General features: G+C 41.4%; 1 protein-coding gene across 1 annotated transcript in view; it reads left to right on the top strand.

The window, feature by feature from the left end:
• Nucleotides 1-3021: 3021 nt before the first annotated feature.
• dnaaf9 (dynein axonemal assembly factor 9) overlaps nt 3022-25342 on the top strand; it is a 60306-nt gene continuing 37985 nt past the window's right edge. The window contains exons 1-10 of the mRNA XM_084310134.1: nt 3022-3162; nt 3819-3907; nt 6826-6951; nt 9942-10066; nt 11218-11314; nt 12632-12738; nt 14192-14269; nt 15329-15430; nt 15540-15595; nt 15712-15847. Coding sequence (XP_084166260.1) covers nt 3107-3162; nt 3819-3907; nt 6826-6951; nt 9942-10066; nt 11218-11314; nt 12632-12738; nt 14192-14269; nt 15329-15430; nt 15540-15595; nt 15712-15847 — 972 coding nt within the window. The 5' untranslated portion in view covers nt 3022-3106. The remainder of the gene's footprint in view (nt 3163-3818; nt 3908-6825; nt 6952-9941; nt 10067-11217; nt 11315-12631; nt 12739-14191; nt 14270-15328; nt 15431-15539; nt 15596-15711; nt 15848-25342) is intronic.

Raw genomic sequence — 25342 nt, 5'->3', positions numbered from 1 at the left:
ATGTGTCTGTGCTATTTTCAATTAATGTTCAATATGATTAAATTGATTGTTACACATTCTGCAATCTGTTAAGCTTGTTATATGGTATTGAAATGTATTCAATTAAGCTAACAGAATGGTTAGATATATGTTCTGAAAGTCAAACAGACTTAGAAATATAGCTGTGTTTAGGTAATCAATATATTTTGAGGTACATCAAAGTAACAACAAGTCAAGTAATGTGTTTAAGTAAAAGATATAAGGAAATGAAAATGATGCAATGTTTAAACTTTGATTAAGGTAAAGGACAGCCTCTTTTTGCAGTTAGGTGGAGGGGGTTGGCCTATAGGCCAAACCCCTATTTTCAAAATGCAAGCTTAGCTGGCTTGTGATTGGAGCAATTAATGTGATGATGTCATCAACTCAAAGACACTCGACCTGGGCTATAAGAATGGGGTGGAATGGTGGAGAGAGGAACTCAAGGAAACAACAGAAGAACACTCTGGAACCAACAAACCCACGAAGACCTCTCTTACCATCTCATCCACAAGCAAGGCGGGCAAAGGACAAAGGAACTTTTTGGAGGGAAAAACAGAATCCTCTTTGTTATCAGCAGAGAACAAAGACTTTCAACAATTTATCAACTAGCATTCTCTTTACTGTTATATTAGCCTGGTTGTGTTCAATTACGGCATAGTGTTTTTGATCACAACTATAGCATTCTTTAATGTAATTTGTATACACTCTTTCTCTCTTATTAAACAACTGTTAAACTATCTTTCCTCCTTATTCACCTATCTGCCTTTCGGCCTGCTCAGTCAGTTTGAAGAGAAGTGATTCCCAGCTTTAAAGTATTGAGACACAACGCCGAGAGTACTAACCAACAGGTTCTGAAGCAGAGCAGAACCAAAACAGCCTGGGAATCCACTTCATGGCAATTTTTGTTTTCGTTTTTTGAGGACTGCATACCTTTTTTGCAAACCAAAATACTATAGTTTATACTTATAGCACATGCATAAGCCTGGTCTCTTTTGAAAGATGACATTCTGAAGTTTATGATACAATAAAGAAAGATCACTTTTAGTGCTAATGTAATAGAGTAACATAGGTCTGAACTTGAGTTGTAGAAAAACTTGTTACTCAGGTTTTTCTGTAGTAGTTAGTAGTCCAGAAGTAGTATTTCCCCAGAAATTTGTATGGCTTAAAACGCTCCCGAGATCCATAGCCTGAAGCCTTATGTAGTACATGTCTAAATTTCATAAAGATCCGTTCAGAAATGAGTGATTAGGAGTGATTTTGGTAAACTGTGTACAAAAGAAAAGCTCAGTTTTCTCATAGACTTCAATTCATTCAGCGTTTTTTCTCTTCCTGTTTTCGCTCGTAAGTTTTTCACCTAGATCCCTGATTCGTACATCCCCACATGGGGTATCATTTCCACACTCATTGGCTACAACCCTGTCCAATCATTTTCGAGATCGCCAAATGATTGACGGAACTAGAGCCCCAAGAGTCAGGAGTAGTATTTGCGCAATATTGTGTACTTTGTGCAAGCCTCAAATATCGGCATGTAGCTCGAGAACCGCTGAACGGATTTTGTCACCTGAAGGGGCTATCGACAGGCAACAAATGGGGCTTTAATTCTATATATATTGTATTAAAAAATATGGACACCCGCAAAACTGTACATTGGAATATTGACAAAACCATGTTTGGTCATTTACTGTACATTGGAGGGGGTTGGGTTAGGACATTTACATCCCTCCCTTCATTTCTCCCCTTGCTCTCTCCCTCATTCTCCCTTAATTTCTCCCTCCTTCATTCTCCCTTAATGTATCCCCTTGCTCCTTCTCTTTCCTCTTACTCCATGATCCATCCCTTCCCTTGCTCCCGTCCTCTTCCTCTTCCCCCTTGTTCGCTCCCCTCCCGTCTTGACGAGACTTGTCTGAACATGTCTGAATCTCAACGCGAGAGAGTGTGGCTGATTGATGTGATCTGATTTAATTTTGTAACGAGTAACGAGGTGTCCAATATGTAGTGAAGTAAAAGTAGTTTTTTTTTATTCTCAAAAACTACTTAAGTACAGTAACGAAGTACAACACTGCTTACACATAATAACCTATTAACAATGAAAATATATGGATGACCTGAATCTTTCCAAATGCTTCATTATTGCCTTATTTTACTGACCCGTGGTTGTCTATACTACAGAAAAATGACCAATTTCATGTTTCCATGTAAAAATCGAATCCTGGACAAAAGCATAATATTGAAAAAGCCATTAATCACTTATTATAAATTATTAGGGGAATAGAACCGCTGCACCGCATATACATAATTGAATAGAATAATATGTATTGTCAAACATGTTTTTGTTTAGCCTCACCTGATTGATTGAAAATTGTATTGCAGAATGGATACAGTACAGCCCCAATATACACACAATTGTTAAGGGGATGCAGACCAGAGAAAGACTTTCGTCTTCTTTACATCAGGGTCCCCCATTTTCAATTAATCATGTAAAAAAAAACTCACCTTTATATTATATGCAACGTGTAACTTTATTATGCAGGGCACGTATTCTATTTGAGCAGAAAGCATGCATTCACGCTCGGCTACAGTTATTATGTCAGTGTTATGATCTGATTTTATAATACAAGCAGCGACCCTCCATGTAGATGTGGTGGTGGGATAAGGATTGCACCATCGCCGCGGTGGCCTGCTGACTACTAGCGCTGCTGTCAAAGGGGCTAAAAAATACGTGGCGTAATGGAGGGGGACACATTCGTATGCAGTAGAATCTATATCCTCCTATTATGAAAATCCAATCGCCCATTGTAAACGAGTGCATCACACTTTAAACAGACACGCTTATAAAAGTACAAGAATGAATAGTATGTGATTTTATGATTCCATCAACAACAATAACATCGACAACACAATCTCACGGCGGCAGTCTCTATAACGCCCCCCCCTCCCAAACATGGAATGGTACAGTCGGTTGCTATGCTGGATCCTGTGTGTAGAGACGTTCTCCAGGGGCCACAGGGCAGCTAGGATGGAAAATATGTTTTCCGCCTGAACAAAATCGGTCTGTTCGGTGAATTTACGTGAATTTAACAACTAAAGAATGGCGGGTATACGGAGAGTCAACGGGAAATATCCGGGAATGAGCCCGGCTGTCAGGTAAACGACGATTTTTATGTTTATGCGACGACGATGTAGGTTAGTGGGCTAAACTAACGGCGCTAGCTATAGCGTTATTATAGCGCAAACAGCTGTCCGTTGTTCGCTGGGGTTCACTGACCGGGGGACGACGATCAAAGCTCGGGGGACATATCGGTGACGTTACCGTTGGCCGTTTCCCCCACATTAGCTAACGAACTACCTTGGTTTGACCGCATTTTGTGTCAATGTTTTTTTTTTGAATGACGACGTTGCTTTGGTGATTTATGTCATTTACATTAAGCAAAAAAAACCACCCACCCAACCCCACCCCACCTACCCAACCTCCTCCAATGTACAGTTTCTACGTCAAATGTATATACTCTCTTTTCTGGACTCTTTTTCGTATCACAAATAGTACTGTATTTGCAAATCTGGTATGTCATAAATGTATAGATGTAGCAGTACTGTCTATCTTTATGTCGTGTATGTTATGATGAATTGAAAATGGGGGACCCTGATGTAAACAAGACGAAAGTCTTTCTCTGGTCTGCATCCGCTTAACAATTGTGTGTATTGAGCCGTACTGTACTGTACCCATTCTGCAATCTGTTATAAAGTTTTCAATCAATCAATCAAAACCACACTGATTCTCTCTTCTTGGTTTACTTTTTCAGCTGCTCACGTCTGCGTCACGTCCAGTCCCTGCTGTGTGATGATGGTGGCTCTGGTAGCACCATGGCTGATGGCATCTTGTGTTCTCTCGGTAGGTTAGATGATCTCAGATCCATCACTCATTATTCCAATGGACGCTGCTGCTGCATCATGACTGTACTGTCCAAAATAGGCCCGAACCCTTATACAAAATGGTTATCCCACCCACCACAAAAATATACCATTTGTTTTCATTCCCTATGGCTGATTGACTGTGCTCTTGAGAAAAAATGACTTAACAGTAGAAAACACATACACGTGAGATTGTGATTGTATTTGCTGCAGGCTATTTTGTTTATTTTGAGTGTGTTTGATCAGATTAATTGGGGTTAGAAAAATCCAAAAGGCTATTATTTCACCTATAAACCCATCTATTCAAGAATGTGCAGTATGTGGACAACGCACTGCCTAAAGACTTGGTATCTCATTTACATTTAGTAATTTAGCTGATGCTTTTATACAAAGAGACTTACAAATTGTGTACAACAAGTCAATATCAAGGGGTACATCTCTAAGGGTGGCGGCTAAGGGTAAAGGTTATGGTTCGTCTAGCAGTGTTGAACTTGAGTGTTACACTCTTGAGTGCATAGTAGTATAGATATATTAGCATAGTAGGTATAGCACACACCCACTTTAAACAAACACACTGTAGCACCCACTCCCCACACTTTATATTTATGGATGAAGGATTGCACTACAACTCGTACACCTTACTGTAAATTGTACCTAAAATTGTACCTCATCCCATTTCTGCTTTGCACTAGATAGTACTGTACATTAGTACACTGCATAGTATTGTGTATTGTATATTATATGGTAACTCAGAACATTGTACATATGTCTATACCGAACACTGTGACCTCATTTTCTTCTTCTAAATTCATGCTATATTATGTTATTATGTTATTTGATACTATCTTGTCTAGCACAGTCTCTGGAGCGTAACAGTAAGAAGCATTTTGTATGAAAGTATTCTGTACTTCTGTATGACAACTATTAAAGAACTTGAACTTGAACTAGGTAGGTAGTATATAGGCATAGTAAATAGTAGTATAGACATAGTAGCATAATACATAATAGTAAAAGACAGTAAGAAAGCAATTTTATTTCTTTTTTCTTCTCATGTATACTATAAACCCACCCCTACCTTAACCTTAACATTAAAGGAACACGCCAGCGTTATGGCAAATGCACTTAAGAAGATAGATACCTTTTTTTTTTAGATAACAGGTATTATGGGTATATCTTATATAAAACAACTAACCAAAATGTGATCTCATTGGATGTGCCCTGACAATTAATGCTTGTATATCTTATCGTGTGTTGTCATGTTTGTTTATATGTTTGTTTTAAAAAAGAATAAAAAAATAAAATACAAAAAAAAGAAGATAGATACCAATTTCCCTTCTGCGTTCAGTAGAAAGCTATCCGGCTGCAAGCTAGCCTAGTTTAGCACAAATTAATGGAAGCAGATACGGAGCAGCCTACTAGGGCCTAACAAAAATAATGGTTGGTTTCAGGTTGCCGACCGACCCTGCCGATTTAGGTGCGACCCAATATATTTTATGAGTTTAAAAAAAAATTATATATTAAAAAAAAAAAAAATCTGTTTTTTTTTTTTTTTTTTTTTTTTAGAATAAAGTTTCATAGAAATCTTAGTCAAACATTTAGTATTATGGATATTAAACATGCTGGCAGAGTACATGCATCCATGTTGTTGTGAACATTTTAACCCTTTCACTGCCACACGACAGCCGGTTAACCCTTTCACTGTGACAATACAGAAGGTTAGCCCTTTACTATCACACAACCGACGGCGATGCTCCATCATTAGCATCATTAGCTCCGCATCCGCGGAGCTAATGATGCTAATGATGGAGCATCGCCGTCGGTTGTGTGATAGTAAAGGGCTAACCTTCTGTCGTGTGGCAGTGAAAGGGTTAATTAAATAAAGAAATTCCCTATCCATAGTCGCCGTGGGAAAGAATAAAAAAAAAAAAAAAAAAAAAAAATCCCTACCTACCCATGGCCAAACTGACAACCAACAGGAAACCAACTATTATTTTTGTTAGGCCCTACTAGCTTAAAACTCTTGGAGAGGAGGTGTTTTTGGCCTATAGCTAGGCTAGCTGGTCCATATCTGCTTCAATTAATTTGTGTTTAGCTAGGTTAGCTTGCAGACGGATAGCTTTATACTGAACACGCACAGAGGGGAAATGGGTATCTAATCATCTTATCTGACTCTGGAGAAGACGACACATTTCCCATAATGTTGGTGTGTTCCAACATTATTATCGCTGTCATGCACCCTTTGGACGTGGTGCATGACAGCAAGCCATATGAGATGCCCAGTTTTTAAGTGAGTCCCATCTAGGGGTTGGTACTGTTCACATTTGAACCGATACCGGTACCAGTTCCTGAATTCGGTATCGGTACAAACAGTAATAACAAGTTTTTTTTTTATTTCCGTTGTAAAAAAAAAACAAGTCCAAACTTCTCAATTTCAACATTGTTATTGATTTAGAACATTTAGTTATTTATTGTTGTAACACCACACAAAATAAATTGGATGATCATGTTTTGTGTTTTTAAATGTTTAAAATACCGGTATCAACATTATCTGGCCGTCCTCAGTCAATATTATCAAACTGCTCTGACCTTGTCTGGTCTTTCCAAAGACCCAATATACGGGACAGTAATATATATCCCTCTTGTCTAGTATATTACACTCTTATACTAAACATGTAAAGGTACCGACATTTGGTAACGATTGATCTAGCGTGAATCAGAGTTCAGATCTAGCAAAAGTACGGAGTTCGGGACCCAACCCTAGTCCCATGTGAACAAACCCCACATTCATATGGTCAAAATGACTGTGTTATTGTGACTGTAACCACAGCAGCACAGGAAGTATTGATGCATGTTCAGCCAATATATAAAATAATGTATTTTTTTCTTTTCTTATTGCAGGAATTGACAGCCGATATAATGAAGGCTGTAGTGAACTGGCCGATTATCTGTTCCACGGCTTATATGGAAAGAACCTCTTAAATCTGGAACACGTCCTTGAGGAATTCCCTGAAGAGGTGTTGGATGGTAATGTTGCTGGGGTGGCCCTCTTATCTAACTCACTCTCTGTCTGTCTGTCTGTCTGTCTGTCTGTCTGTCTGTCTGTCTGTCTGTCTGTCTGTCTGTCTGTCTGTCTGTTAGCTTGTTTTCAATGTAATATACTCCAATGTACATTATGAAAGACACATTACTTATGTATACGTACAGGTATGTATGTGTCTGTCTGTCTGTTTCAATGTAATATACTCCAATATACATTATACAAGACACAATATGCCTATGCCTGTTTCTATCTATCTATCTATCTATCTATCTATCTATCTATCTATCTATCTATCTATCTATCTATCTATCTATCTATCTATCTATCTATCTATCTATCTATCTATCTATCTATCTATCTATCTATCTATCTATCTATCTATCTATCTATCTATCTATCTATCTATCTATCTATCTATCTATCTATCTATCTATCTACAGTATCTATTTATATCTATCTCTACAGTATCTATCTCTCTATCTATCTATTTATGTAAAAATTGCCAAGATTGTCAAAATGTAGCCCACATATTGTTAAGAATATATGTTTATGATGATGACAGGAATAAGGCACCGACGGAGACATTTAATCCTTTCACATCCACCAGACTGAGGTGATAACAGTCACGGCATAAAACAACTAATGTTGAATAGAAAACTGAACATCCTAATTTGTCACCACAAATAAATCTTCGGCGGCCACGGAACCCCCGTTTGCTAGCCTGTTTAGATTTGTTATACTTTTAAATACATTCAGGGTATCTGCAGTGTATTAAAAAGTCTTTCAGTATGAAATTCATGATTCTCAATTTAAGGCCTTAAAAGGTATTAAAAAGTCTTGAATTTCATTTGCACAGGTAGATTACAGGGATTGAAGTTCTCCGTCGCTACGACGGATTTTCGTCAATTTGATTGCAAGTCGTGACAGATTTTCCATCAATTGGCTACCTGGTATAATATGATTTGTAGAGGCATACAATCTATTTTGATGTCGGTATTAGGTAGCCTATATAAATTATACAACTATGCAACAGTATAACGCATGACAAAGACACAGAGCCCTGCGAAGCCTGCATACAGTAAACTAACTTGATCGTTAATCTAACTGTTGTCCTTGTATCTCTTTACGCTTATGAAAACATTAAATAATATTTATAGGCTGCTATAGCCTAGTCTACCCTCGTTTGGCCATAATAGCCTATTCTCAAATGGCTATCCACTGTGGGCTATCTCCTCGCTGACGGACCAGTAGCCTATACCATATCATATTCCTATGTCTCCAAGGAATCGTGGGGCTCTGGGGAAGAAAGGTTGGGAACCCCTGCTATAGCCTATCCTTTATAATGTTATAGGCTATTTTATTTACAGTAGTCTATTTATGATCTTTGCCATAGCCGCTCTCAGTTATGCTGTGGCTGAGACGGATCAGGATTAATGAAGCTAGGAGACTGCTTCTCAAAATAATGTACTTCCTTTCTTGACAATAGCCTATAACAATAATACGAGAGAGAGCATACAAGAACAATGAATCTCACTGCCATGTAGCCTACACCATGTGTAGCCTGCCTATGTGATCAATCCAAATTTGAACTTGAATTCCATCACGTCTGTGCGGGAGCTCACAAATAGGCACACAAGCCGACGTTATTAGGCCTAACTATAGCCTACATCTATAAACGTTACACAAGCAAATTAGCCTATATGAGTGTAATGTTATGCGTGCGTAAAACCCAGAATTAGGAGTTTTCTGTATGTAAACTGCACTTCTTGCTTTTGTAAAATTGCATTATGTATTATTGCAGTGTTTCCCTTGTTTTGTTCCTTGTTCAACTCATAAGCTTGTTCAGTTGTCACAATGTAAATAAAAACGTGCACTGAAAAGTTACAGTATGTAGATGGTTGATTATTTGTATGACAAAGTCAGAGTCAACCCTTGCAAAAAAAAATAAAAAATCAGTTTTATTTAATGAATTGAAAACAGCATTGCTATTACGTAAAAGCAAACTGGCAATAGAAAAGATGTTCAAAATAATCTAGTTCCCTTAAAACGCTAACGCTTTTAAATAAAAAAAATATACAGTGGAGGTTAAAATAAGAATATGACTTGGCCTGAAAAAAAGTTCAGTCAGGAGATTTGTTTTGCTTTAATCCCTGAGATTAAAGGAGAGATTAAATAATATTAAATATGAAATGTTTTTGTATTCAAGTCAGTGTTTTTTGCGGGGCTACTGGGAGCTTGGTGCGTCTGGCGAGGACTTGTATGGAAATTGGAACGTGCAAGAAATTAAATTGGCGCACAAGTGCAGCGCCACCAGTTCAGTGTCGCTATGTGTTGTTGTTTTTTGCTAGTGAGGTTGTGAAATTGGTATTATTTACATTTATCTCTAAGTGATATATAAAAAATTTCTTCAAGTCTTAAATGTACAGTAACTTGTTGAAACCTGCAGATACCCTGACATTGTATGAGACACTTACCGCTTGTTTATTTTTTTTTATTATCTTTTTCCCCCTCCTTCTTTTTTTCCGATTTTTCTCCCATCCCACTGTTAGTCGTTATGCCAATTCCCAACCCCCTTCCTGGTTGTTGCGCACTTTCCCCTACTGTTGGTCCGAGAGGCCGGAGACTGTCACATGTTTTCCTCCGACGCATGTGCAGCCAGCCGGCAGCCAGCCTGGCCGCGCAGATTCTCACTGGGAGAGTGTAGTGTGTGGGAGGCCGCACTACCTCTCACCAGATCCTACCTTCGCTGAGCAGGCGCCCCGACCGAACTGTAGGGGTCGCTGTCCACAACGCCCAGGACCCACCCACGGCTCCCCTCCCCCTAACTCAGCCAAACGAGTTAGTATAGCGATCAGCCCGAGCCAAGGCAATGCTGACTCTCCGGGAGTCGAGACCGCAGCCTCTTGCATTGGTGACGAGCACAATCTCCGCTACGCCACCTGACCGCCCACTTACCGCTTGTTCTCGTCACCAGATGTGATCCTGCTGATCAAGGCGGAGTGCGTCCACCTGTACTGCAACCCAGTGAACTACAGCTACCTGCTGCCCTACGTGTCCCACTGGAGGAACCTGCATCTCTACTGCATGACCACAGCAGAGGTGAACAGCCGCTCTCTGTTCTGCAGACCGACCGCACATAACAGCTATGATACACTTCCATGTCGGTTTTTAGAATAGTGAGTCAAATCTGCAGGAAGGCAATAATAGGAGAACCGATGGAACACTGTTGGTAACGTGGCATTTATACAAGTTGACTGTAACTGGTAGGTTTGGGTACCAGTCACATTTGAACCGATACTGGTACCAGTACCAGTTCCTGAAATTTGGTATCGGTACCTTTTTTCGGTAGGCTACTTGACTCTCTGCAATTTCAGTTGTAAAAAAAGAAGTCCAAACTTCTCAATTTCAACATTGTTATTTATTTAGAACATTTTGTTATTCATTGTTGTAACACACCACACAAAATAAATTGCATGATCATGTATTATGTTTTTATTTAAATGTATACATTTCAACATTATCTGGCCATCCTCAGTTAATATTATCAAACTCCTCTGACCTCGTCTGGTCTTTCCAAAGACCCAAGAGACGGGACAGTAATATATATATATTTGTGGAAAAGGCTCCCTCTTGTCTAGTATATTACATTCTTATACATGTAAAGGTACCGACATTTGGTACAGATTGATCTAGAGTGAATCGGTAGTACCGATGTAATTCGGTCAGTACCCTTAAAAGTATGGAGTTCGGCACCCAACCGTAGTAACTGATGTGACAATATTTCACGTTGCAATGTATCGCAATGTAAAAATGTGACAATATGCATTGTGGAGACAAGAGAATGGATCATGATTTCGGCGCATCGATAAATTTTTTATTATACCCCTAATCATACCAGCAAAACCCCTCAGAATTTCGAACTCAGCAAAACCTTTTTGTTTATTTCCATTTATGATGAGATTATTAGGATGTAACATGTTTACTGTAACACAACATTTTGTTACAAGTGGAAATCTAGGGAAATTTTTTTTATTGTTTTTCCAGTCATATATTTTCTTCACTCAAATGTAAAAAAAAATATCATGATAATATAGAATCGTGAATCGTATTGTGTATCGAGTGTAGCGTCACACTCCTAGTTAATGGGAAAACCGGTGTCTGATCAGAACTCTTCCTCCGGGCACACTTTGTCCCCTTGTTCCCCTTGTTCTGTGACGTCCCCTGAGACCCCTCTCTTCCTCCACACGCAGTATGAAGACGAAGAGGCAGCGGAGGAGTTCAAGATCTCCAGTTTTGTCTCCATGGTGCAGGACTGCAGTCGTATCGGAGTGCCTCACAGCTCCCAGGGTACGGTATCATCACAACAGAATGCTTGTGTGGTCCTCTTTCTTCCAGCATGGCTCCCAGGGTACGGTATCATCGCCACAGAAGGCTTGTGTAGTCCTCTTTCTTCCAGCATGGCTCCCTGTCATCACCGGTAACCACTCTCCAAAAGGCCCAAGTTCCTGCGCAGCGGTAGACTAGGTCAAACACTGGAAAAGCATGATATTACCGCTCCACCGTGACTTCTTTACAGGATCCAGTAGACGCCAAATTACACAATTCTTGTTGATATACAGTGCTTCCCCCAGTATTCTCTAACAAGATGGTGCCCAGTCTCAACTAGGGGATTGTCCGGAGGAAGGCTGTGTGCCCCCCCCCCCCCCCCCCCCTGTCTGGGAGGCAAAAAGATCTGCAATAATCTTTATAAAAACATAATTGAAATAGAATAGCAAACACAAGGGTAAGTTCCAAATAAGTTAAACTTATTTACCGGTAAGTACAGTGTATAAGGATGAATAGTTTAAAAATAGTTTAACGTTGAACATGAAAACACACACACACACAGTGGAACAGAGGACAGAGCAATCACTGTTTTTAAAGCTGGTCCCAAGCTTTCACTGCAAAAAAAAGTATATATATATTTTTTCTTTCTTTCTTTCTTAACACATGGTGGCGCTGCGCCCCTATACCATTGTTTAGGGAAAGCCCGGATATATTTCTCATATAGTCCCATCAAATCTGCCCCCTCCATAGAGTCTTTTAAATCTAAACTCAAAACTCATCTATACTCCCTAGCCTTCCCTGACTCACTCTGACTCTTGCCTTGTTTGTTTTGACATGTTGTTCTGTTTCTTTGTCTGTCCGTTGGTTGTTTATATTTTCTGTTTATTTTATACTTTAGGAGCACTTTCTATAATTGTTTTGCTATGCGACTCACTGTGAAGCACTTTGGTTGACAAGTGTCATGTCTAAATGTGCTATACAAATACATTTGATTGATTGATTGATTGATTGATTGATTGATAGTGACTCATATTAGCAACCGTTGTTTCTTCCAACATGGTGGGAAAATGGGCGCTCTAAACATTCCATGAAAGGCCTCCATTTACTCACCAAAGTCATGCACCTGTTGACGCAGTCAACCTCTGAATGCTTCTGAAGTCATTCTCTAGCTCAGTAACTACCATACATGTAAGATGTGTTATTACGGTGCAGTAGATGGATGAAGTGCAAATGTTTGCTAACCACTAATTTGTTCCACTTATTACCAAGGCAGCCTGTAATTACAGCGTAATTACACATATTGCGGAAGTAATTCTTCTTGATCTGAAATGTTCACAGGGCACGTGCAGAGGTTCGACATGTTCATGATGGAGAAGTGGCCCATCATCCAGGCGTTTGCCCTGGAAGGCATCGGTGGCGGCAGCTTCTTCACCATGAAGTACAAGGTACCTTCAAAACAACGGTTGTGGTGGCGCCCGAGTGGCGAACCGCGTAACGCGCTGCGTCGCGGCACGGCCGACCCGGGTTCGATTCCCGGACCCGGCGTTCTTTGCCGAATGTCTTCCCCTGCTCTGTCTCCCATTCTTCCCCTCTCTCTCTCTCTCTCTCTCTCTCTCTCTCTCTCTCTACCGGACTGCCCGGTAGTAAAAACCAATAAAAATCTACCAAAAACATAATAACAAAAAAACAATGGTTGTGGAAAAGTGAAAGGTTGTTGGAAGGCTCTGAAGGTTGGCGTAGCCATATTTAACCTATAGCCTACCTAGATTTAGACCTTCACATATGTTTGAGTTTTAAGGGGCTAGCGTTACACAATAAATGAGTTATAATAATACCACGAGTGTGGATTCACTCGCCCAAACCCTGTATCCGTGCATCGCAGTCAGGAAAGGGGCTAACTAGGTCGATAGTCCAGCAACGGTATGTCCTATTCATCAATCTCACAATATTCGCTAACGTTAGACAGATGGAATACAGCCTTCCATCTAAAAACACAAATGAAAACTTACCACAGTCATGGTATCCATAAAATTCAATCGGTTCGGATCCTTTGAATGAAATGAAAATGTAAACAAACACTGGCGTCACGTTAGAAAGTAGCACTGCATTGCGTGAAATCACTGCGCCCCGAGAGGAGTGGTTAGGCAAAAGATTGTTCCGAGTATATTTGCTTAGAAAACGTAAATGTCGAATTAAATTATTTTTTATTTCTCCACGTAGTAAAGACACAGGTCACAACATGTTTACAGGAACGTTTTGGAGTTGTATTTGGAGTGTATTTCGTGACTGTAGGGGACTGTAGGGAACTTCAGGGTAAAAGTCTGACCACTTCCAGTGATGAAGCTAAGCTACGCTAACGGTGCGGGCGTTCCCTAAGCCTAATGCATGCAGATAGACAAAAAAGGTATGTATCTTCTTGTCTAACTCCAGGGAAGATGTTAAATAAGCTAATTTCCCAAAATGTTGGAGTTTTCCTTTAACAAAACATGTTCCAATCGTGTAGGGAAAAAAAATTGTAAAGCCCGAAATCACAAGGTAATGCCCCCCATGGGCTGGACAAGTCTTTAAGCAAGTCAAGAAGAAACATCACAATTAATCAAGAACAAAATCCACCATAAAATCCAAATATGCAACACTCTTAGACATACCCCAGCGAAGGTAAGGAAAAAGCACCACAGGTGACGTGGAGGAGAGAAACCTTAGAAGAGCTGTTCAAAGGGGGATCCCCCAACTTGGATGTCGGTGATAATATATTTAATATATTATATATATTTGAATATATAATAAATGGTTGAAAGGATACATTTGTAGCTGTCCCAGTTGTGAGGGAAAGTGTTTCTGTAGGTTGCTGTACCCTTGTGTAGTTTCATTCTATCATCATATCCCCCTGTTCTCCAGCTGATGGACATGAGCGAGAGGCTGTGGCAGATCTACACCAGACTAGACCCGGTGTCCCTGGACAACCTCCTGGTGGAGGTAACACTCTGCTTCATCATCTGTTCACCTGTTCTCCATTTTGATCATCATTCATAATTATAATGTCTAAGGTCTTTATTTGTTATGCACAGATTATCACGTCTACATTGGCAGTGAAATTATTATTCTGCTAGCCCCCCCCCCCCCACCCACCCACATACACACAGATTGTATCAATAAAAGATAAAGATAAAAGATCAATGATAATATCGATCAAGCGATCAATATGTTGATCATTCAGTTCTGCCTAAAAATGTGGTGGTACTGCACCACTTGGTCATTTTAAAATGTCCAATCTGTTTTGATCAATAATGGATCAAAAGGTAGACTGTATTGCCGCCAAATAGTCACCTCTAGGCAAAAGAGCCCCCCTTGGTATTGCACTTCGTTTACATGTTTTGGTCTGATGTGTGGGTTGGATTTCAGTGGGTACAGGGGAGGGTTTGCTACTGCTGGCCACACCTCAGGCTCTACCAAGAGAGGTCTGGAGAAATGCACAATAAAACAAGTTACTAAACTCCAACCCAATCATGAATGAATGAAAACTTTATTTAACAGATTGCAGAATGGGTACAATACAGTACGGCTCAATACACACAATTATTAAGGGGATGCAGACCAGAGAAAGACGTTTGTCTTGTTTACATCAGGGTCCCCCATGTTCAATTCATAGTGACATTTATGACATACACGACATACATGACATTTATGACATAGGGACGGACATACATGACATACAGGTATATCGTACTGTTACATTTGTGACATATACGATATGCAAATATACAGTACTGTTACCCAGAGATCCTGACAGAAAACATATACATATGATGGGGAGGAGACTGTACATTAAAATCAGATCAGATCATCAGATCAAAAAAAAATGTATTGCATTTCCAAGCGGGGCTCTTTGGCCTAGAGGTCCCCATTTGACAACATTATAGACTTTAAGAAAGAAGAGTGTTTGATGTTTACACTCACGGCACCACCGTGTCACAGAGTCATAGGGAGAACCTTGTAATCCGCTGTCTGGGTGATCACAGAAGTTGTCTTTCGCAGGACCTGGTCAACTTTGAGAAGCAGTGGAATAGTTTCTACTCCAGCATGGACCTGGAGAGCCACCTGTCCATCCTGGAGCTGTCTGAGGCGCAGACAGGAGAGGTATTTTTCCCATTATGTGTTTTAAAAGTTTAAAGCGCTACACGTCCCTAGCCTCATTCGTTAACGCCACTCTGCAAAATGTACAATATATGTTCTTGTAAATCCACAGGCATTCCGTAGTTATTACTCCCACGGGCTGATCTCCAGGAACATCACGGACAAAAGGTATTACTTTCAAGATAATCTTCAATACGGAAACTTCCGTCATGTTTACCTCATAATAACTGGTAGTGAGACAGAGTCTAATATAAATCTGGTTTTTGTTTTTGATTTTGTCTCAGTAAAAGCAGGCAGCCCTTTGTGTTATTTGGGAGCCATTCCTCCGCGGAGAGTCTGGACAGCTACTCCTTCAACTTCCCCTCAGAGAGTCACCAGGTCCGCAGCACCGGGCCCCACGGCTCCACCGCCAGGCACATGGTGAGAGTTTATGTTTATGTTTATGTTTATTTAGGATCCCCATTAGCTTTTGCACTTGACAAAAGCTATTCTTCCTGGGGTCCGTCACTTACCGGCACAACAATACAACAAACAATATTCAATACATTACATCATTATCAACATCAATTACATCATTATCAACATCATTAACAATCTCATCCTCAGTTAGGATGATATTGTACAAGATATTTATTAGTAAAAGGTATTCAAATAAAATAATTAAAATCAAATAAATAGTGCTTCCTGAGCAGCACTCACTGCCATCAACATAAATACAATTAACAGTCAATTGGTTTTCACCGCTATGCCATAAGGGAATTCAGTGCATGCTCGTTGGTAGATGGTATTTAATTGATGGTAATTTTTTCTTGAAAGTGGTTTTGGATTCTATTTCAACGAAGTAGCTTGGCAATGAGTTCCATTCCATGATAGCTCTGTAAGTCACAGAAGATTTGAGTAGATTTGTTCTGGGTTTAGGTGCCAGTAGATGGCCTGACGTAGCTTGTCTGGTCATATGGTCATGTTCTTCTCTTATGTAAACTATATAATCATAAAAATACTGAGAGAGCAGCGCAGGAAGAGCATTAGCGATGGCAACGCGCCGCACACATAGTTCATATTTTTACAGTAAGCACGCCTAAACGCGTACAAACGTGATGGACTGATGGAGGTTTTACGACAGTAGTGTATAACAAACTTCCCGGCGAGAGCTCGGCGTTGGACAGTAGTTTCTTCTTTACAGCAAGAGGTCAGGCACAAAGATGATTGCCGCCATTTATCTGCCATTCTGTGTTCATAGCCAGTGACACACATAATAGGGGCTACACACACACACACACACACACACACACACACACACACACACACACACACACACACACACACACACACACACACACACACACACACACACACACGCACACACACACACACACACACACACACACACACACACACGCACACACACACACACACACACACACAGACAGCGCTGCCCAACAGCTCCGCCTCCTCTCGTTCACAGTGCTGACTGCTGATCTCCTCTCCTCTCTCTCGTCTTGACAATAGTTTGCAGGTCTCGTCACTGTTAGCTTGTTGAGGGTATCTGCGGGGTATTAAAAAGTATTAAATTCATAATTCTCGATTGAATGCCGTAAACGTTATTTTTTGCACAGGTATTACATTTTTGGTGCGGCAGCCCGGCTGTCGGGAGATTCAATAATATTAAATATATGAAATGTTTTTGTATTGAAGTCGTTGTTTTTTTGCGGGGCTACCGGGAGCTTGGTGCTCTTGGCGAGAGCTTGTATGGAACACGCGATAATTCAAATTGGCGTGGGCCGTGGTATTAAAAAGTCTTACATTTTACTTTTTTAAACTCTTATTTATAGCATTTCAGCTTTTTCTGGCCACGCAGGACCGATAGAGGGAGAGAGGGAGAACGGGAGCAGAGGTAGGGAAGACATGCGGCAAATGGTCGCCGGGACTGGGAAACGAACCCGGGACGAGCGCTTCGCGACTCAGCGCGCTATGTGGTGTGCTGCTGGAGCGCCCTTACATTTTACTTTAAGCCTGCAGATACCCTGGACTGCTGTTTGGAAATGCTTCGTCTTTGAGGCGAATGCCTCAGAAAGTGACACACATACTGTGCTGACTGCTAACTCATCTCCTCTCCTCTCTCGTCTTGAAGATAGTTGGCAGGTATTACACGGCGCTACAGAGCAGTGCCAAACAAGGGGTGCTAACACACAACAGATTTAGCACATATACGTTACAGGACCGACACCGGCTGGTCACGGCTCTCGTTTCCACACCACTGAAGTATTAAACAACATGTCCCAGACAGCGAAGCTAACTTCTTTAAAACACACAGCTGGGTGGCAATTGATAGGAAAAATACTTTACTACTTACTATGGTCAGTAATTCATTTAGTAAGACATGGTGCTCGAGAACACACAGTACCTCTATAATAAAGTATATTGGATTAATTATGTAATTTAGTGACATAATTACATAAAAAGATATGTCTCATGTAGTACTAGAGAGAAGCTGAGGAAGCTCAACCCGCAATGACAACAACTCATTCACAAACGCATGCAAATAAAAAATAAAAATAAAGGTTAAAGTCTACCCTAACAACACTACTAGCTGTATGATGCAAACTCATGAAGCTAAGAGAATTAACAGGGCCCCAGCGTGCGTATATATATATATATTTATTTATTTATTTATAAAACGGGTAGCTCAAATCAAGTAATATGATCGGTTCATAGCCATGGTATAATGATTGTAATTCCTTTTCACAAATCAATATCACTCTGCGTCTGAGGAAAAAGAATGTAGTCTTCTTAAATTAGGCGGTCCTGCGGAGGAGATTGGGGAAGCCCTCGCATCACGGCAGGCAGATATGCTCATATTATGGACCAAGAGAGGTTCAAAATGTCTGTTAGCGTCATCTGAATCAAATGGATAAAGCGATGGTTTTATACAGATTATTTGATTATTGCCACTTCCACTAAATGTATTAATCTAGCTACTAACTGGGGAGACTGATAAATTACAGTTTTAGGAATACAGCAGGACGATCGGTTACATAGTTAACCTCACATTGAACAGGGATTCCCAGTTAAACTCTGTTTCTCCAAACTACGACCCTCAGCTGTGATATAATAACCATATATACTATGGCCTGTTGAGCTATTGCTCTTAAATATATACTGTATATATTCCATAGAACGTATGAAAAGTGAGCTATAATATCAAGGGACTCAAACCAGTTTTTAACAGTGCTATCTATTCACCTATCTATCGGAGCTATTCAGATTTGGGCTATTGTTTGAAGATAGTGTTCCTGAATCCATTTCATAGGTTCAATAGCATAGGTTGCCATCAGCGTTTTAACTTTCTTCTTTTTATTTTTTAAAGCTATGATGACAATACCAGAGCCAACGGCCCGGGGCATTATGTGATAAACATTTGTATGGCAGTGGGATACAGTGACACATCCACGTCCAGGCTGGAGCTCCCTGTACACATTTGTATGGCACTCAACAACACTACATACAGGTGTGCGCAGGCCGCAATGGCGGCCGCAATGGCGGCCGCATTGTTTGCACTGAATACTGTAGCCATAGATATCTATAGAACACTAGATAGCTTAAGGCGGAGTCACCAGCGTCACTGAACCGCCGCCATCTTGCCCCAGTCAGCCTTGAGTGAGAGTGAGTGAGCTGCACAGACAAAAATACTCATAACTCGCTGAAACATTGACGGATTTACAAACGGGTTGGTTTGCTATAAACATCAAAGATGTAGTTATGATACTGCATACTTATAATTTTTTTTTTTTTTTTTTTTTTTTTATATTTTTTTTTATTGCAAAACAAAAATTATTAAAAGTCAGTACTCAACACATAATGCATAATGAAACTTTCAGTCAAGGTGGTTAAAATTACATGCAAGTACAGAAACAAGATAAAACAAAAATAGTCTATAATAACATTTTAACCGTATACAGTGTATATCCAGCGAAATTACAATTATATAAATGTTAGTATAGAATATACCCCTAATACCTATTTTCTAAAACCCTACACACATATGCTCCAGCTCGAACCCCCCCCTCCCGGACCCCCCCTTGGATAGTACCTCCATTATCCCTCACTCCTAACCAGACACTACCATTATAAGCTAGCTTTTATTCTCTCCACCACTTCTACCCACATTGACATTTTGGATTCATTGAGACCCAGAATTCTTGCTGTAGATATTTCTTGATATATCACATCGAGATATGTAAGAAACCAAACTTTCCGGCACATTTTTTCCGGTTGAAACCAGCGTGATGCGATCAGCTTTTTAGCTACTGTGATACCCGATAAAACCAATCTCTTTAGCTGTGGATTCACTGCAAACTCAAAAACATCATTCAATAGTAATACCGAGGGGTGTACAGGTATATTCCAAGATACGAGTTTTGATAATTGATGGGACACATCTTTCCAGAATGCCTTAACTGGTGGGCAGTCCCAATACATGTGCATAAATGTTCCTTCGTCCCCATTTGTACATTGGGAGCATTTGGAGTCTTGTTTAAGCCCCATTCTGCACAGTCTTATAGGAGTCAAGTATGTCCTGTGAATATAGTTCAGATTGATTTGTTGATGATCCGGGTTCCTTGATGTAAGTCGGACATTTGCCCAGGCTCCTTGCCAATCAAAGTCATTTTCCAGGTCTGGTATATCCCTCCTCCAGACAGTGTCTAGTTGAAGGGTTTCATACGAGGACGTTAGTAATTGATAATAAAAACCTAATACAAAACCTCCCAATGTTTCTCTTTCATAGAAAAATTTGTGGTATCTGTGGTGTTCAATTGGTATGAGTAATGGAACACCGTGAGACCTCAGACATAGTCGTAACTGTATGTAAAAAAGCCATGTGGACTCGGTGAGGTTAAACTTTGTGCATATTTCGCCATAACTACAGAAGCCCTGGTTATTAAAAATATCCCCTAATGAGTGTATGCCTTGCTCTTCCCATATAGGGAATCTTATAGGGCGTTTTCCCATTAAGAGTGCATTGTTATTGAATATGGGAGTGTGATTATGCCATTTTTGAGGGTTAGGATATTTCTTTTGTGTTTCCCGCCATGTTCTGATTGCATGGGTAATTATGGGGCCAAATTCCCGCTCACAATGCTTGATTGAAAGTTTAGTGTGTGCTATGTCTTTCAGTCTCTGTGGGGCTACTATGTTTTCTTCCAATTCTCTCCAAGATACCAAAGCCTGGGGATCAAACCATATTTTCAATGGTCTTAATGTGAAAGCCTTAAAATATTGTAAAAAATCTGGAACTGCCATGCCACCGTCTGCTTTATTTCTCTGTGCGGTGGATCTTTTTATGCGAGGTGGTTTGTTATTCCAAATAAATTTGTATGTGGAGGATTGTAATCTTTTCCAGTAGCCCTCTGGAGGAGGTAACGGTAGCATTGAGCTGATGAAATTGATTCTTGGTAATACATCCATCTTAACTATTGATACCCTTGCCTGTACTGAGTTTTTAAGTTTTGCCCACCTGTCCAGGTCGTCTTTGATTTTGTTCTGTATTTTTGTGTAATTGTGCTTCACCGTTTGTCTTATGGTGGGAAATATTTCCACACCCAAGCATCTAAAATGTTTAACCATGGGTATCGCGCCTGGGAGGGTTGTGTCTTTTTTTGCACGGATGTTAAGAGGAAGGAAAGCCGACTTCGGCCAATTTATTTTAAATCCCGATAAATCACCAAAGTTCTCTATCAACTTGAGTAGATGCGGCAATGTGGTGTTGGGGTTTTGCATGAACAATATTACGTCGTCCGCATATAAACTAATTTTATGTTGTGTGCCCTTGATTACGATTGGTTCTATGTGTTGGGATTGTCTTATAAATTGTGCTAAAGGCTCTAATGATAGATCGAATAGTCCGGGACTAAGAGGGCAACCCTGTCTGGCTGAGCGTGATACCGGAAAGATTTCGGAGATGAATGTGCCTGTTGTAATCATGGCCGATGGGTCCTTGTATAGTACTTTAATCATATCAATGAATCCTTTTCCTAACCCCATCCTTTCTAATACTGCCCATAGAAACGACCATTCCAGCCTGTCAAATGCTTTCATAGCATCCAGGGATAGCATCGCCTTAGGTGTGGTGTCCTCTTTGTCTGCATCTAGTACGTGCAGTATTCGCCTTATGTTATCATTGATCAGGCGACCTCTTATGAAGCCAGTTTGGTCCGGATGAACTAAAGACGTCATATGCTTTTGCAATCTGATGGCTAATATCTTAGAGTACAGTTTGACATCGGTTCCGAGGAGGCTTAAAGGTCGGTAACTACCGCACTCAGTGGGGTCTTTGTCTTTTTTGAGAAGGACTGAAATGAGTGCGATATTGTGGTGTTTATGGAAGCTCCCCTCCTTGACTGAGTATAAGATCATATTTAGTAATAAGGGTCCAAATATGTCCCAGCAAGAAAGGTACATTTCTGATGGGATACCGTCTTTTCCCGGAGCCTTACCGTTTTTCATTCCGGATATGGCCTTCTTGAGTTCTTATAATGTGATCGGTGCTTCTAACTGTTTAGCGTCGTCCTCCGAAAGTTTAGGGAGAGTAATTTGATTAAGATATGTGTCTAATTTGTTTTGATCAAAGGTCGTTTCTGAATTATACAAGTCGGAGTAGAATTCTTTGAATGTATCGTTTATTATTTTGGGGTCTGTTACAAGTACTTGTTGTTTTCTAATGGCAGTTATATCTGCAAATTTTGCATTAATTCTTAATCGCATGGCTAATAGGTGACTAGGTTTAGAACCTTGGAAATACTGCTGTTGTCTTGTGCTGCGTATTTGCATTTCCGATTTTTGTCTGTATATTGCTTTGATCTCTGTCTTTAGAATGTTAACTTGGTTTTCTAGTCTAGTAGAGTTGTTGTATTTTAAAGAATTAAAAAGCGTTGAGTAAAGCGTTTCCATTTCAGACAGTTTTGTGCATTGATTTTTGCGCAATATGGAGGAAAATCTATCCGTGAAATCCTTGATCATACCCTTTACCGACATCCATAATATTCTGGGGTCTTGCTCCGCGTTTGCATTATCCCGTAGGAATACTGTGAGAGCTTCTTTAATTTGTGTAATGAATTCCTTGTTGTTAAGCAGCATAGTATTAAAAAATTTCTTTTTTTAAAGATGTTTTTTTTACAAACCGCTTGAATCATAGCCACGTTAATAATGCTTGTAATAAACCAAACCGTTTGTAAATCCGTCAATATTTCAGCGAGTTATGAGTATTTTTGTCTGTGCAGCTCACTCACTCTCACTCAAGGCTGCCCCTGGCAAGATGGAGGCGGTTCAGTGACGTCGCTCTCCATTGGCCGGCAGCGCGGGCAAGCTATCTAGTGTTCTATATATATCTATGCTCAACAACACTACATACAGGTGTGCGCAGGCCGCAATGGCGGCCACATTGTTCGCACTGTAGCTACTACCCAAATACCTCTGATATGGGCACTTGGGCAGTAGCCTAATGTTACACTTCAATTTGTATGATAAAGACAAAGTCAGCTGTTCCTCATCTGTCCCACCAGCGCCGGTTTCTTTCTCTATGGGCTGCCAGGTTGCACAAAACATATTCAGCGTTGTGTACAGTATGAAGGATATTAGGTGGTGTCACACGTCTGTACATTATATAGAGCACATGGAAAAGAGATCATAATGTAAAAGGCTTATGTTCCCCCACAGCCTGTGCTGGTACCAGCTGTGACACATTGATCTAGCGTTGTATTGGCTGGACTTGCTGGGAAGTGCATGTTGTTCATATTCGCCCGGGTGGCACTAGTGTGAGCGGGGGAGAAATGACACGGCTCTGCAACTATGTGGTCCGACATGTCGGATCTTGTTACGGGTGAAAATGGAGTTTACCCACGTGCTTAAGCTGATGTGCATCTTCATGATTGACATCCATAGTGTGTAGATTGCAGTAAGTAGCACCAGATGGATGTGAGTTCTATGAAAATCTTGACTTTTTGAGGAAATAAAGCTATTTCTGAAAAATAAACAATTAGATCTGTGACTTTATGTGGCCATAAAATGTTTGTGTGAGCTCTTGCACCCAAATTGGGTTTCTAATTCTACCATATGTCTGAACCCGAATTAAAACCTCATTTGGCTGTTTGCTCACACTAACATTTGATGGCCTCATAAAGTCACAGATCTAATTGTTGTGAGGGTTGGAGGAGGGTTATTATCTCTCTGATTTCTAACTTCAGGAGAGAGTGGTGCGTGTTCACAAATACTGACTTAAGTGTACTGGGGCACAAGAAGAACATAATTATGTGCATTTTTAACATGGGTGGTATTCCCCTTTAATACAAGAGTCTTGAGATCAATAATCCAGCGGAATCCATATAAAGACATGAAGATAATGAAAGGAAACGGCAGCCGTATATCCACCACTAGTGCTTCTGAGTTTGGCCAAATGAAGCGAGGAGAGCAGGCCAGCAGCACCACCTGGCTGAGAGGAGAGCAGGCCAGCAGCACCACCTGGTGAGAGGAGAGCAGGCCAGCAGCACCACCTGGAGAGAGGAGAGCAGGCCAGCAGCACCACCTGGAGAGAGGAGAGCAGGCCAGCAGCACCACCTGGAGAGAGGAGAGCAGGCCAGCAGCACCACCTGGAGAGAGGAGAGCAGGCCAGCAGCACCACCTGGAGAGAGGAGAGCAGGCCAGCAGCACCACCTGGAGAGAGGAGAGCAGGCCAGCAGCACCACCTGGCTGAGAGGAGAGCAGGCCAGCAGCACCACCTGGAGAGAGGAGAGCAGGCCAGCAGCACCACCTGGTGGCGGAGCAGAGAGCAGGCCAGCAGCACCACCTGGAGAGAGGAGAGCAGGCCAGCAGCACCACCTGGAGAGAGGAGAGCAGGCCAGCAGCACCACCTGGAGAGAGGAGAGCAGGCCAGCAGCACCACCTGGTGGCGGAGCAGAGAGCAGGCCAGCAGCACCACCTGGAGAGAGGAGAGCAGGCCAGCAGCACCACCTGAAGAGAGGAGAGAGCAGGCCAGCAGCACCACCTGGTGAGCAGAGAGCAGGCCAGCAGCACCACCTGGTGGCTGAGCAGAGAGCAGGCCAGCAGCACCACCTGGCTGAGAGGAGAGCGGGCCAGCAGCACCAACTGAAGAGAGGAGAGCAGGCCAGCAGCACCACCTGGAGAGAGGAGAGCAGGCCAGCAGCACCACCTGGCTGAGCAGAGAGCAGGCCAGCAGCACCACCTGGCTGAGAGGAGAGCAGGCCAGCAGCACCACCTGGTGAGCAGAGAGCAGGCCAGCAGCACCACCTGAAGAGAGGAGAGAGCAGGCCAGCAGCACCACCTGGTGAGCAGAGAGCAGGCCAGCAGCACCACCTGGTGGCTGAGCAGAGAGCAGGCCAGCAGCACCACCTGAAGAGAGGAGAGAGCAGGCCAGCAGCACCACCTGAAGAGAGGAGAGAGCAGGCGAGCAGCACCACCTGAAGAGAGGAGAGAGCAGGCCAGCAGCACCACCTGGTGAGAGGAGAGCAGGCCAGCAGCACCACCTGAAGAGAGGAGAGAGCAGGCCAGCAGCACCACCTGGTGAGAGGAGAGCAGGCCAGCAGCACCACCTGGCTGAGCAGCCAGGAATCTCCTCCACTCAACACTCAGCTGTTATAACTTTCATAGGATTCCTATGGAAAACCTGGAAAAGTCACTGAATTTTTTTCCAGGACTGGAGAAGTTATGGAAGATTATGCCCAAAAAGATTTGGAAATGTGTTCAAAATCTCTGTAAATTCTGGTCTGGCTGCCGATATATGTAGTTATGTCATGTAATTTCTTTAAATAACATTATTTTATTTTATGTAATTTTTTAAGAACAACCAATATATATATATATATTCTCCATCCACCTTTCCATGTCTGGCCTCGAGTCGTGAGC

Source organism: Notolepis coatsorum (assembly GCF_963971535.1).
Source record: "Notolepis coatsorum genome assembly, chromosome: 3".
Taxonomy (NCBI): Eukaryota; Metazoa; Chordata; class Actinopteri; order Aulopiformes; family Paralepididae; genus Notolepis; species Notolepis coatsorum.
The sequence above is the reverse complement of the archived record's forward strand: the minus strand, read 5'-3'. Positions and strand labels throughout refer to the sequence as shown.